The following is a 14583-nucleotide window of genomic DNA, read 5'->3' as shown; positions in this document are numbered from 1 at the left end:
TTTGAAGTGATTTGCAAGAGAGTAATCTTATTTTATGCAAAGTAAACCGTATCAATTTAATCCAGCAAAGTTCCTAGCTATCATGGAAAAGCCAAAGAGTGAATCTCCTTTCAACCTATATTTAAATTAAAATTGTATAATTAGTGAGTTACCAAAAAAAATTTCCTTTGTTTTATAAAACCATTGCAGTGAAATAAATATTCTAATTTCCATAGCTTGGATTGAAATGAAATTTATTTAATAATTGAAAAAAATAGATTTACCAATATGGAGATGGATTTTTAACTTGCATTTAAATTATTTTTCTTACAAAATTCCAAAATTTACATTTATAATGGTACTGTGAAGCCTAGCATTGTAGGCTTGAAATAAATTCCTAACATTTCTACGATGCACAATAAACGGTTAAGAGGAATTAACATTGAGGTATTAGGATTTGAACAATGTTATTCTACTTAATATGCATCCTTAACGCCTGGAAAATGTCGATTCCAATATCAACTAATGTAATTTAGAATCCAATATCAATTAATATCTCAGGTTATGTGATCCAACTACTGCAGCCTCAATCATTGGTCCCAAACCAATGGACAATGGGTCCATTTGTCCATTTCCCTTCACAGATACTGTCTGGACCGTTGAGTTCTTCCACAACTCTGTTTTTGCCCAGGATTCCGGCATCTACACTCTCTTGTGTAACTAGAAATGTTACATATGGTGTACAATTATTCAAGCTTTACCTCACCTAACTGAATTGCAGACATAGAGTGCATTCAGAAAGTATTCAGACCCCTTCACTTTTTCCACAATTTGTTATGTTACAGCCTTATTTTAAAATGGATTAAATTCTTTTTTTTAAATCATCAATCTACACACAATATCCCATAATAAAAAGTGAAAACAGGTGTTTAGAAATTTTTGCAAAGTAATTAAAAATAAATAACTGAAATATCACATTTACATAAATATTCAGACCCTTTACTCAGTACTTTGTTGAGGCACCTTTGGCAGCGATTACAGCCTCAAATCTTCTTGGGTATGATGCTACAAGCTTGGCACACCTGTATTTGGGTAATTTCTCCCCTTCTTCTCTGCAGATCCTCTCAAGCTCTGTCAGGTTGGAAGGGGAGCGTCGATGTACAGCTATTTTCACGTCCCTCCAGAGATGTTCGATCGGGTTCAAGTCCGGGCTCTAGCTGGGCCACTCAAGGACATTCACAGACTTATCACAAAGCCACTCCTGCTTTGTCTTGGCTGTGTGCTTAGGGTCGTTGTCCTGTTGGAAGGTGAACCTCCACCCCAGTCTGAGGTCCAGAATGCTCTGGAGCAGGTTTTCATCAAGGATCTCTCTGTACTTTGCTCCATTCATCTTTCCCTTGATCCTGACCAGTCTCCCAGTTCCTGGTGCTGAAAAACATCCCCACAGCATGAAGCTGCCACCACCATGCTTCACCGTAGGTATGGTACTGGCCAGGTGATGAGCGGTGATGCTTGGCATTCAGGCCAAAGAGTTCAATCTTGGTTGCATCAGACCAGAGAATCTTGTTTCTCATGGTCTGAGAATCCTTTAGGGACCTTTTGGCAAACTCCAAGTGGGCTGTCATGTGCCTTTTACTGAGGAGTGGCTTCTGTCTGGTCACTCTACCATAAAGGCCTGATTGGTGGAGTGCTGCAGATATAGTTGTCCTTCTGGAAGGTTCTCCCATCCTCACAGAGGAACTCTGGGGCTCTGTCAGAGTGACCATCAGGTTCTTGGTCACCTCCCTGACCAAGGCCCTTCTCCCCCGATTGTTCAGTTTGCCTGGGCAGCCAGCTCTATGAAGAGTCCTGGAGGTTCCAAAGTTCTTCCATTTAAGAATGAAGGAGCCCACTGTGCTCTTCAGAACCTGCAATGCTGCAGAAATTGTTTTATACCCTTCCCCAGATCTGTGTCTCGACACAATCCTGTCTTGGAGGTCTACGGACAATTGCCTCGTCTTCCTGGCTTGGTTTTTGTTCTGACATGCACTGTCAAATGTGGGACCTTATATAGACAGGTGTGTGCCTTTCCAAATTCAGGATATCTTTATTTGTCGAAAGTTTTTTGGACGAAATTTAGTCACCCACAATCCAACAATAAGTGTAATAAAATAAACAAATTACACAACCCCAACCAACACAACAAAAAAGAAACATCCATCACAGTGAGTCTCCTCCAGTCCCCTCCTCACTGTGATGGAGGCCAGAATGTCTTTTCTCTTCCCCTGCCATCTTCTCCCGCGGTCAAATCATGTCCAATCAATATGGTATCCAATCAAACTGAGGGGGGATCTTATAGAAACATATAAAATTCTTAAGGGGTTGGAGAGGCTAGATGTGGGAAGATTGTTCCCGATGTTGGGGGAGTCCAGAACCAGGGGTCACAGCTTAAGGATAAGGGGGAAGTCTTTTAGGACCGAGATGAGAAAACATTTCTTCACACAGAGAGTGGTGAGTCTGTGGAATTCTCTGCCACAGAAGGTAGTTGAAGCCAGTTCATTGTCTATATTTAAGAGGGAGTTAGATGTGGCCCTTTTTGCTAAAGGGATCAGGGGGTATGGAGAGAAGGCAGGTACAGGTTACTGAGCTGGATGATCAGCCATGATCATATTGAATGGCGGTGCAGGCTCGAAGGGCCGAATGGCCTACTCCTGCACCTATTTTCTATGTTTCTATGTTTCTATATAATTTACCACTGGTGGGCTGCAATCAAGTTGTAGAAACATCTCAAGGAAAATCAATGGAAACAAGCTCAATTTTGAGTGTCATAGCAAAGGGTCTGAATACTTATGTAAATGTGATATTTCAGTTATTTCTTTTTAATTACTTTACAAAAATTTCTAAACACCTGTTTTCGCTTCTTCATTCTGGGGCATTGTGCGTGGATGATAAAAAAGATGAATTTAATCCATTTTAAAATAAGGCTGTAACGTAACAAAATGTGGAAAAAGTGAAGGGGTCTGAATACTTTCTGAGTGCACTGTATTCCAAGTTACAGTTTAATTAATAGTCATAGAGACATACAGCACAGAAACAGGGTTTTCAGCCCAACTTTCCCATGCCAACCGGGGTGCCCATATACACTAGTCCCACCTGCCCACATTTGACCCATATCCCTCTAAACCTTTCCTCTCCAAGCACCTGTCCAAATGCCTCTTAAATATGGTTATAGCAATTCCGATCTATCTTCCAAAAAAGTTTTTTTTTTTAATTGATTCAATTATTACTAATTTTATTTGGGACTACAAGACTCATAGAATAAATAAAAGACATCTATGTAAGTCTAAAACTAATGGAGGAATTGCCTTACCTAACTTCTTATTTTATTATAGGGCGGTTAATATTAAAAATATAACCTGCTGGTTGGATGACACTGATCAACAACCGGATTGGTTAAAGATGGAGAAAGAGGATTGTTTACCATTTGATATTGGTGCGATTCTCTTAGCTCCAATAAATTTAAATAAAAAAACATATGGAGGTAATCCGATTATACACAGTGTTATCCGTACCTGGAAACAATTAAATCTTACTTTAAAACTGAGTAAATTATCTGCTTTCCTCCCTATTGCGAATAACCCTTCTTTTAAACCGTCTGTTTTAGATAGAGGATTTGCTCAATGGAAAAGTTATGGAATTAAAAGGGTGGGAGATCTTTATCATAAGGGAACGTTTCTTTCTTTTCAGGATTTACAGCAGAAGTACGGATTACATGAGAATAATTATTTTAGATATTTACAACTTAGAGATTATGTAAAATTACACATGCAAGAATATAAATTTAGAGGTCCAGAAACTCTTGATGTATGCCTGAATCGACATTATAATTCAAATAAATTAATATCCGTTATTTATAATACTCTCCTAGATACTGACATTCCGTCATCAAAATCATATAGACGAGCATGGGAGGACGAATTGAACCAACTCATAATGCAAGATATATGGGATGAAAGTTTACAACATATACACCAATGTTCATTAAATACTAGACATTCCTTAATACAATTTAAAATAATACATAGATTACATTATTCGAAGACAAAATTAAATAGGATTTTTCCTAGTATCTCTCCTATTTGTGATAAATGTCAATTTCAAGAAGCTAATTTAACTCATATTTTCGTAACTTGCATAAAAATGCAAAATTTCTGGTTGGATATTTTTTAAATGGTTTCTAAAGTTATCAACAAGCAATTGGATATGGATCCAAAATTAATTATATTACGATTATCAGAACATACTACAAACTTTACAACAAGTCAGGTACATTTTCTTGATTACAGTTTAATAACTGCGAAAAATTAATACTTAAATTTTGGAAAAAAACAATAACCCCCACAATTAAAATGTGGACTACGGAAATGACAGAGACCCTGCATTTGGAAAAAATAAGATTTGCCTTAATTGACAAACCTGATTTATTTTTTAAAATATGGTCTCCATTTATTGAATTTTTAGAAAAGTAAATGGGTTTGACACAGGACTAAAATAAAAATTTTAAATTTAAAGTTGAAACTTGAGTTTAGGGTTGGATGTACAACTGTGGTTATTGTCTCCCGGATCTACCCCCTTTAATTTTTATAGTTATACCTTTTTTTAATTTTTTTTTATTCTCTCTTCCCAATAGTTTATAGTTTTTTTTCTTTCTTCTTTATTTTTTATTTTCTCTCTTTAAAAAATTTAAAATTGAAGCTATGTAAATACTTTGTAACAAATTTGTCTTTTATTTCTATCTGTACATATGCTTTTCAAAAACAAAAAAAAATTAAAAAAATTAAAAATATGGTTATAGTTCCTGCCTCAACTACCTCCTCAGGCACTTTATTCCATATAACTAGCAGCCTTTGCATGAAAAAATTATCCATCAGATTCCGATTAAATCTTTCCCCCTTCACCTTAAACCTATGTCCTCTGGTTCTTGATCCCCCTACTATGGGTAAAATACTGTGCATTTACCCTTTCTATTCCCCTCGTGATCTCATACACCTGGATAAGATCACTCCTCATCCTCCTGCATTCCAAAAAATATAGTCCTCGCCTGCCTAACATGTCTTCAAACTTCAACATTTAATCGCAGTACCTTCAATATAGGATAACATTGATCTCCCGGTTTAAAAATACTCTTAATGCATCATCACCATAACCCTGCACCATTTCACAGGAAATGTTTTCTCAATAAAACGGATGGGCAATGAATGCAACACTGCCATCACATTCCATCCTAAGACACATTTTGTGAAAGTCATGTTATAGAGTCAAAGGTTTCGTAGTCATACAGTGGGGAAACAGGCCCTTCGGCCCAATTTGCCCACACCAGCCAACATATCACAGCTACACCAGACCCACCTGCCTGCGATTGGCCCATATCCCTCCAAACTTGTCCTATCCATGTACCTGTCTAACTGTTTCTTAAACATTGCGATAGTCCTTGCCTCAACTACCTCCTCTGGCAGCTCGTTCCATACACCCACCATCCTCTGTGTGAAAAAGTTACCCTTCAGATTCCTATTAAATCTTTTTCCCTTCACCTTAACCATAGGTCTCTAATCCTCAATTCTCCTACTCTGGGCAAGAGAGTCTGTGCATCTACCCGATCTATTCCTCCCATGATTTTATACACCTCTATAAAATCACACCTCATCCTCCTGCACTCCAATGAATAGTCCAAGTCTACTAAACCTCTCCCAACTGCACAGACCCTCGAGTCCTGGCAACATCCTCATAAATATTTTCTGTACCCTTTCCAGCTTGACAACATCTTTCCTATAACATGGTGCCCAGAACTGAATATTTGTCATTATTACCCAATTATCCAGGAGTTTAAGTAAATTAGTTGAGAAACTTTTGAGCCATGAAGGACAGAAGATAAACACGGAATGGAAAAATGTCATTATGAATGCCTTTACTAGATTTAGGAAGTTGAATGAAATAATGCGAATGCGAAAAAAATCTGGTAATGTCCGAGGTCAATCATCAGCTACATGCATAAGACAAAATAAAGATCCGTCCTTCACTTTCAGAGACAGACGAACGTGCTACGCACTTTATAAAGTATTATTTGCATTTAAAGATAATTTGCTCTGTCAACAATTTCGATTAGGCATAAAAATGACTTTTGTTTTCAACAGGTATTGCCACCATCCCGTTTCCTTCCTGTTCAAACAGCCCAAACAGCTCTCCCGCTGATGAAATGACCTAAATCTTTGCTCGAACGGGTTACAACGTGAAAATAGAAGGCCGAGAAAGTACTTAATGATTTGCTGGGAGTTCATTGTACCCAGGAACGGTACTTCAGAACGACAGCGTGAGGTCTCGCCGGTACAAGGCCTGAACAAACAGCATGAAACATCTGCTGAAAACGAAAAATAACCCCGATTTTAAAAGTTGCCCCGCTAACACGTGCTTGTCAATCACAGATACGTTGAATTGGCGATCAAATGAGCGACCGTGCACGAAGTTTTAAAGATCCGCGGCCTCCCTTTACCTTCTTCAGCTCCAGGTCCACGGGGGCGGCCATGTTTGGAGAGGTGAGCATGCGCAGCTCGCCTCCTCTCACAGAGTCGTGAAGCCCCACGGGCCACGGCAGACCTTTCGGCCCATCTGCTCCATGCCCACCAAGTTGCCTCACGGATTTGGTCGCATTTGTTTGTGCCTGAACCCTATCACTCCACACCTTTCCTGTCCATGTGCCTGACTGAGCCTGATCCTCCCCCCCCCCATCTCCGCTGTGGATCAAGTCTTGCTTGGTAAGCTGGAGTTCATGTGTGTCACAATCGACCTCCCAAAGCACTTCATGATGGTGGACATCAAGGCCACTGGATAGTAGTTATTAATGCGTGAGATTTTGCTTTTCTCTGGCACCAGGGTGAAAGTGGTCTTCCTGAAGCAAATGAGTACCGCAGAACGGAGTAGCGAGAGAGTAAAGATGAACACTTGCTAGTTGGTCCGTGCAGTTCCTAAGGGCAGAGCCAGGGACTCCATCTGAGCAAGTTGCCTTCGAGGGTTCACCCTCCAGAAGGCCGATCTTACTTCTGCAATGGTGACCATAGGAACAAGCATACTCGAGTCTTTCATAATGGATGTTATTGCACGGTTGGTCTTCTGCTCAAAACAAACATAGAATGCTTTACGTTCAACAGGCAGGGGCTGCACTGTTGCTGGTGATGCTGCCTGACTTTGCTTTATAGCCTGTTATAGTATTCAAGCCTTGCCACGGTCACCAGGTGTCCGAGTGGTTATGCTAGCACACAAGTTTGTCCAAGTATTGTCTCTTGGCATTCCTGATGGCTTTGCGAAGATCGTGGCAAGGTTTCTTGTACCACTCAGGATTGTTTGACGTACACAGTGGTCTTGGCCTTCACCTGGGAATGGACCTCATTGTTCATTCATGGTTTCTGGTTGAAGAACACGGATTCTTTTCTTTGGCATGCATTCCTCTAGACACTTATAGAATTGGAAATTGGATCAAATCCAATTACCAATGTGGATTGAGTTGGATGCCATATAGAATTATATTGATTTGTGACATAGAATAGGTGCCATTCAGTCCATCATAATCATACCTGCCATGAAAAGCAATTTGGGTTAATTTGAGTCTACTAGCACCAGTAGGCCATAACAGGGCTCTTCTATTTACCTTTTAAATATGATGTGAATCTCTGCTTCCACCACCTTTACATCCATTAATTTTCTAACCCTTCCTATCACCCCATTAGGTTAAAAGAAAATCCCACCTGGTTCTTTTTACAATAACCTGAAATTGATGTTTCCTAGTTAATGAAACCTCCATTGATTAAATTGTTCTATCCTGTTCAAACTTTCTAAACTTTTCAAATTTCTATACATATTTTTATTCAATCTCCCCAGTTAGCAAAGAAAACAACCGCATCCAATCTAACCTTGCACCACAATTAAATTCCACAATCCAGGCAACATCCTCATAAATCACCTCTCTAGTTGAGCATGTTATTTCTTCTTTCTGTGCTGAATTATATACAGTATTGTAGGTTATGATTAGCTAATGTGTTAAACAGTTTTAACAGGATTTCCCTGCTCTGTATTTTATACCTTAGCCCATAAGATCATAAGTAATAGGAGCAGAATTAGGCCATTCGGCCCATCAAGTCTACTCCACCATTCAATCATGACTGATCTATCTCTCCTTCCTAACCCCATTCTCCTGCCTCCTCCCCATAACCTCTGACGTCCGTACTAATCAAGAATCTATCTATCTCTGCCTTAAATATATCCATAGACTGCCTCCACAGCCTGCTGTGGCAAAGAATTCCACAGATTCACCACCCTCTGACAAAAGAAATTCCGGGTTACATCTTAACAGCAGGGGGACAAACATTCTGGCAGGCAGGTTTGCTAGTGCGACACCTGTGGCTTTAAACTAAGTAGTGGGGGGGAGGGGTTAACAAATTGTGAATATGAAGATGAGGTTAAAGGGAATACAGGAGATATTGCAGAAGACTCTCGGAAGAATGGGAACAGAAGTTCTAGAGGGGAAAAGAGATTAAGGGCAGGGCCATTTGTGACCGATGTGAGAGGGGAGGTAAATACAGAAGTTAAAGTGTTGTACTTAAATGCGCGTAGTATAAAAAATAAAGTGGATGAGCTTGAGGCTCAGTTAGTCATGGGCAAGTATGATGTTGTAGGGATCACTGAGACATGGCTACAAGAGGACCAGGGCTGGGAACTGAATATTCAGGGGTACACAACGTATAGAAAAGACAGACAGGTGGGCAGAGGGGGTGGGGTTGCTCTGCTGGTAAGGAATGATATTCATTCCCTTGCAAGGGGTGACATAGAATCAGGAGATGTTGAATCAGTATGGATAGAAATGAGGAATTGTAAGGGTAAAAAGTCCCTAATGGGAGTTATCTATAGGCCCCCAAACAGTAGCCTCGACATAGGGTGCAAGTTGAATCAGGAGATAAAATTGGCGTGTCACAAATGTGATGCTACGGTGGTTATGGGAGATTTCAACATGCAGGTAGACTGGGAAAATCAGGTTGGAAATGGACCCCAGGAAAGAGAGTTTGTAGAGTGCCTTCGAGGTGAATTCTTAGAACAGCTTGTACTGGAGCCTACCAGGGAGAAGGCAATTCTGGATTTAGTGTTGTGTAATGATCCTGATCTGATAAGGGGACTAGAGGTAAAAGAGCCATTAGGAGGCAGTGATCACAACATGATAAGTTTTACTCTGCAAATGGAAAGGCAGAAGGGAAAATCGGAAGTGTCAGTATTACAGTATAGCAAAGGGGATTACAGAGGCATGAGGCAGGAGCTGGCCAAAATTGACTGGAAGGAGGCCCTAGCAGGGAAGACGGTAGTACAGCAATGGCAGGTATTCCTGGGAATAATGCAGAGGTTGCAGGATCAATTTATCCCAAAGAGGCGGAAAGACTCTAAGGGGAGTAAGAGACACCTGTGGCTGACGAGGGAAGTCAAGGACAGCATAAAAATTAAGGAGAGGAAGTATAACATAGCAAAGAAGAGTGGGAAGACAGAGGATTGGGACTACGGGGAGAAAAGATGAGGTACGAGGGTAAACTAGCCAATAATATAAAGGAGGATAGCAAAAGTTTTTTTAGGTACGTGAAGAGGAAAAAAATAGTCAAGGCAAATGTGGGTCCCTTGAAGACAGAAGCAGGGGAATTTATTATGGAGAACAAAGAAATGGCAGACGAGTTAAACCGTTACTTTGGATCTGTCTTCACTGAGGAAGATACACACAATCTCCCAAATGTTCTAGGGGCCGGAGAACCTAGGGTGATGGAGGAACTGAAGGAAATCCATATTAGGCAGGAAATTGGGTAGACTGATGGGACTGAAGGCTGATAAATCCCCAGGGCCTGATGGTCTGCATCCCAGGGTACTTAAGGAGGTGGCTCTAGAAATAGTGGAAGCATTGGAGATCATTTTTCAATGTTCTATAGATTCAGGATCAGTTCCTGTGGATTGGAGGATAGCAAATGTTATCCCACTTTTTAAGAAAGGAGGGAGAGAGAAAACGGGTAATTATAGACCAGTTAGTCTGACATCAGTGGTGGGGAAGATGCTGGAGTCAATTATAAAAGACGAAATTGATGAGCATTTGGATAGCAGTAACAGGATCATTCCGAGTCAGCATGGATTTACGAAGGGGAAATCATGCTTGACAAATCTACTGGAATTTTTTGAGGATGTAACTAGGAAAATTGACAGGGGAGAGTCAGTGGATGTGGTGTACCTCGACTTTCAGAAAGCCTTCGACAAGGTCCCACATAGGAGATTAGTGGGCAAAATTAGAGCACATGGTATTGGGGGTAGGGTACTGACATGGATAGAAAATTGGTTGACAGACAGAAAGCAAAGAGTGGGGATAAATGGGTCCCTTTCGGAATGGCAGGCAGTGACCAGTGGGGTACCGCAAGGTTCGGTGCTGAGACCCCAGCTATTTACGATATACATTAATGACTTAGATGAAGGGATTAAAAGTACCATTAGCAAATTTGCAGATGATACTAAGCTGGGGGGTAGTGTGAATTGTGAGGAATTGTGAGGAAGATGCAATAAGGCTGCAGGGTGACTTGGACAGGTTGTGTGAGTGGGCGGATACATGGCAGATGCTGTTTAATGTAGATAAGTGTGAGGTTATTCACTTTGGAAGTAAGAATAGAAAGGCAGATTATTATCTGAATGCTGTCAAGTTAGGAAGAGGGGATGTTCAACGAGATCTGGGTGTCCTAGTGCATCAGTCACTGAAAGGAAGCATGCAGGTACAGCAGGCAGTGAAGAAAGCCAATGGAATGTTGGCCTTCGTAACAAGAGGAGTTGAGTATAGGAGCAAAGAGGTCCTTCTACAGTTGTACCGGGCCCTGGTGAGACCGCACCTGGAGTACTGTGTGCAGTTTTGGTCTCCAAATTTGAGGAAGGATATTCTTGCTATTGAGGGCGTGCAGCGTAGGTTCACTAGGTTAATTCCCGGAATGGCGGGACTGTCGTATGTTGAAAGGCTGGAGCAATTAGGCTTGTATACACTGGAATTTAGAAGGATGAGGGGGGATCTTATTGAAACATATAAGATAATTAGGGGATTGGACACATTAGAGGCAGGAAACATGTTCCCAATGTTGGGGGAGTCCAGAACAAGGGGCCACAGTTTAAGAATAAGGGGTAGGCCATTTAGAACGGAGATGAGGAAGAACTTTTTCAGTCAGAGAGTGATGAAGGTGTGGAATTCTCTGCCTCAGAAGGCAGTGGAGGCCAGTTCGTTGGATGCTTTCAAGAGAGAGCTGGATAGAGCTCTTAAGGATAGCGGAGTGAGGGGGTATGGGGAGAAGGCAGGAACGGGGTACTGATTGAGAGTGATCAGCCATGATCGCATTGAATGGCGGTGCTGGCTCGAAGGGCTGAATGGCCTACTCCTGCACCTATTGTCTATTGTCTATTGTCCTCATCTCCTTTCTAAAAGAACGTCCTTTAATTTTGCGGCTATGACCTCTAGTCCTATTATCGCCCTCTCCATATCTACTCTATCCACGCTACACACTACGTACAGAAAGCTCTACACTATTCTGTACGTTAGCTATCTATAAAAGTTTTTAACCAGCTTTCCTAATTACTCAGTAAGTTAAAACATATGAGGACATGCACTTTAAAATACCACATTCTTCTATGCCAATTTGCCACTTAGTGTATATTGTCCTGCCTTGTTTGCATTCATCAAATTATATTATCTCAAACCTCAAGATTGAATTTTCATTACAGGAATGTTTTGAATTGACGAACTATAATTCAACTTTACAGTACCATTTAAACTATTTAAATGTGAATGGCCATTTGATGAAAAAGTAGGGTGCCCACATTCAAGTATTTGATCCCCAGGTCACACCCTGAAGAATTGCAGAAGTGCTGCAGTTGGTCTCCTGAGATAGGAAATAGAAAAAGCTGTTAAAGCAGGAAAAGCAGTTAAATCCTGCCCTGGTTGTTTACAGGATTCTTCCAACAAATGCATCCAGGTGAATCACAAGGTAGTTCCTATAAACAAAAACAAGATTTGGAAAAGCTTGTCAAAAACTAGTCACCCACGACAATGTTAGTTGCTGCTCTGTCTTGTCATGATAGTTAGAAATTAACTCTGGCTGCCCTAAATAAGGATAGCTAAGAGTGTAAGGGGTGGCACAGTGGCACTGCACCCAATGTAGACTTCCGTTTCAGCAACCTGGATTCAATTCAAATCGGAGATGTCTGTGTACAGTTTGTTTGTTCTCCCTGTGACCACATAGGGTTTTCCCGTGTTTCCAGCACCCGTCAAGATTCCAAGGATGTGAGATTGCTAGGTGTTAGATTAATTAAGTATTGCAATTTTTTTCCTGATGTGATAGAGCTTGTGGGGAAGGGCATAATGGGCATGTCTGAGAAAAAGGAGCAGGGACATAAGGCACAAAGTGCTGTAGCAACTCAGCAGGACAGACACCATCTGTGAAGAACATGGATAGGTGATATTTTGGGTCAGGATCCAACCTCATGCTGACAGTGGTGGTGGAGGGGGACAGGAAAGCTGGAAGAGAGGAGGGGCAGGACAAAGTGTGCCAGATAATAGGTGAACACAGGCAAGGGAGGTTTTCACCAATTGTCTGCCATGCTTTGACCTGTCCCTCCTCTCTTCCAACTTTCCCCCTACAATCAGTCTGAAGGAGAGTTCTGAACCGAAACATCACCTATTCATGATCTCCAGAGATCCTGCTGTTGTTACTCCTGCTCCTTGTGTCATTTTTTGTAAACCAACATCTGCAGTTCTACAGGGAAATTTGCCTCTACAGGGGAATGAGCATGGAGAAGGACTTATGGCACTTTCCTGAAAGCCAGCAGACCCAAAGGGTTGAAAGGTCACCTTCAGTGTTATTGTTAAAAAGAAACTAAAAGAAGTAGAAATAAACCTCTTTGCCAGTCTGCTCAATCTCAATTTGTAGGGTAGTCAATTTTCTACCAGGAATAAAGTTGGTGATATTTGACGTAAACACACATCCTGTTACAAGCATATATTTTAAGGGGGGATAGATCAGTACAGATATTCAAGATGGGGTCTCACCAGGTCCATATATAATCTCAGTACAATGTCAGATGGTGCTGAAGGAGGGGAGGAACTGTGCCAGTGAGTGAGCTGTGCGCTCACCTCTCGTGCCCTCAGAGGTGCTCTGTGTGTTCCGAGGTTGTGTGGGGGACAGCAGGAGGCACCCCGGTGCATAGAATCAAAGGGTCGGTGCGTCTGGCTCCAATATTTTGTGCAAGAGATCATTTTTCCACAGGAACTCAGAAGCTATTATTTTGTATTCTTATGGATGAATCTTTATTTGGTATTAACAAAACTAATCTAAATTAGAATTAATTCACCAATGGACCAGCAGAACAACCCTTTCAAGAATTTGGGAACACAAAAGACAAGCCAGCAAATCAAAAATAAATGTGAAATTGGGACTAAGCTCCTTAAGCTTCTGTGAATGAGACTCTGGGACTGGAATTGTATGTGGCTACAGCCCACAATTTAGTTACCCATGGATGAGATGGTCTGTGTTAATAAATTGCTAAAGTATGAGACAACCAGATAAACTTAATACGGTCATCATCTGATGTCTATATGTTCCAACAGAGATCAAAATGGTCAGAGTAGGACTTTTAACTACTTCTACTTCCTAGCGCCATGGATCAAACCCAGCACCTTTTCAGGGTTTGATCACAGGATCTGATATTCAAATGTGGAAATCCAAACTTTTCATCAAATGCCCTCTCATTTTGAAAATATCAATTGCTGGTTTCTAGTACCTCAGTTTTTATATTGCGACATTCTCTATTGTTCGCAGAACTTGACCACCAAGGCCATCAAGATAAATGGTGATTTATTGAACTTTCACCAATTAGTATTACTAAAGCATAAAATTGGGCTCCAAACATCTCTGGGAAAACTTTTCCATATATGTAAATAAACTGACATAATGCAAACTATGTATCTAATTTTCACTTCTCCCCCCTTCCCCCTTTCCTATTCTATTTTAGATTCATGTCCTCCTCTTCTGAAGATGGCAACTGATACTTGTGATGATCCTACAGGCTCCATGTGTAGTCTGGTATCCCTTCTTCATACCTAAGTCTAGACAGTGAGTGCTCTAAGGCTATTTGGATATGGGCACTACTGCCCAATTTTATCCTTGCCCAGCATCCGTGCATTTGCTGTACCAGCAGCAGCCTTTGGATAGCAAACAGAATTGGAGGCATGGCTCCATTTTGCAGTATCCAATATGTATTTTTGGAGCCCAAAAATAGCAACCACTTTGGAAGAGCCAATTTAGCACCAATCCAAAGATTAATATTTTCTGGATTATATGACCAATGACATAATAGACCGAATATTTATCAATTGAACCATCCAGGAAAGTTGTCTTTTTTAAAGAGTAGAGAATGATATTTATGTTATTATTTTATTGAAAATAACTAAAATAAAAATATTTTATGCATACAGTATTTCAATAACTAATTTCATGATTAATCATTTAACAAATCAATTGTTTATTTTCT

General features: G+C 40.7%; 1 protein-coding gene across 1 annotated transcript in view; it reads right to left on the bottom strand.

Annotated features, from left to right (window-relative positions):
- Window positions 1-6613, bottom strand: part of pfdn1 (prefoldin subunit 1) — a 69091-nt gene extending 62478 nt beyond the window's left edge. The window contains exon 1 of the mRNA XM_078411082.1: window positions 6506-6613. Within this exon, the coding sequence (XP_078267208.1) occupies window positions 6506-6556 (51 nt within the window). The 5' untranslated portion in view covers window positions 6557-6613. The remainder of the gene's footprint in view (window positions 1-6505) is intronic.
- Between the last annotated feature and the right edge of the window lie 7970 nt (window positions 6614-14583).

The sequence above is a fragment of the Rhinoraja longicauda genome, chromosome 14, assembly GCF_053455715.1.
Source record: "Rhinoraja longicauda isolate Sanriku21f chromosome 14, sRhiLon1.1, whole genome shotgun sequence".
NCBI classification, from domain to species: Eukaryota; Metazoa; Chordata; class Chondrichthyes; order Rajiformes; family Arhynchobatidae; genus Rhinoraja; species Rhinoraja longicauda.
The sequence above is the reverse complement of the archived record's forward strand: the minus strand, read 5'-3'. Positions and strand labels throughout refer to the sequence as shown.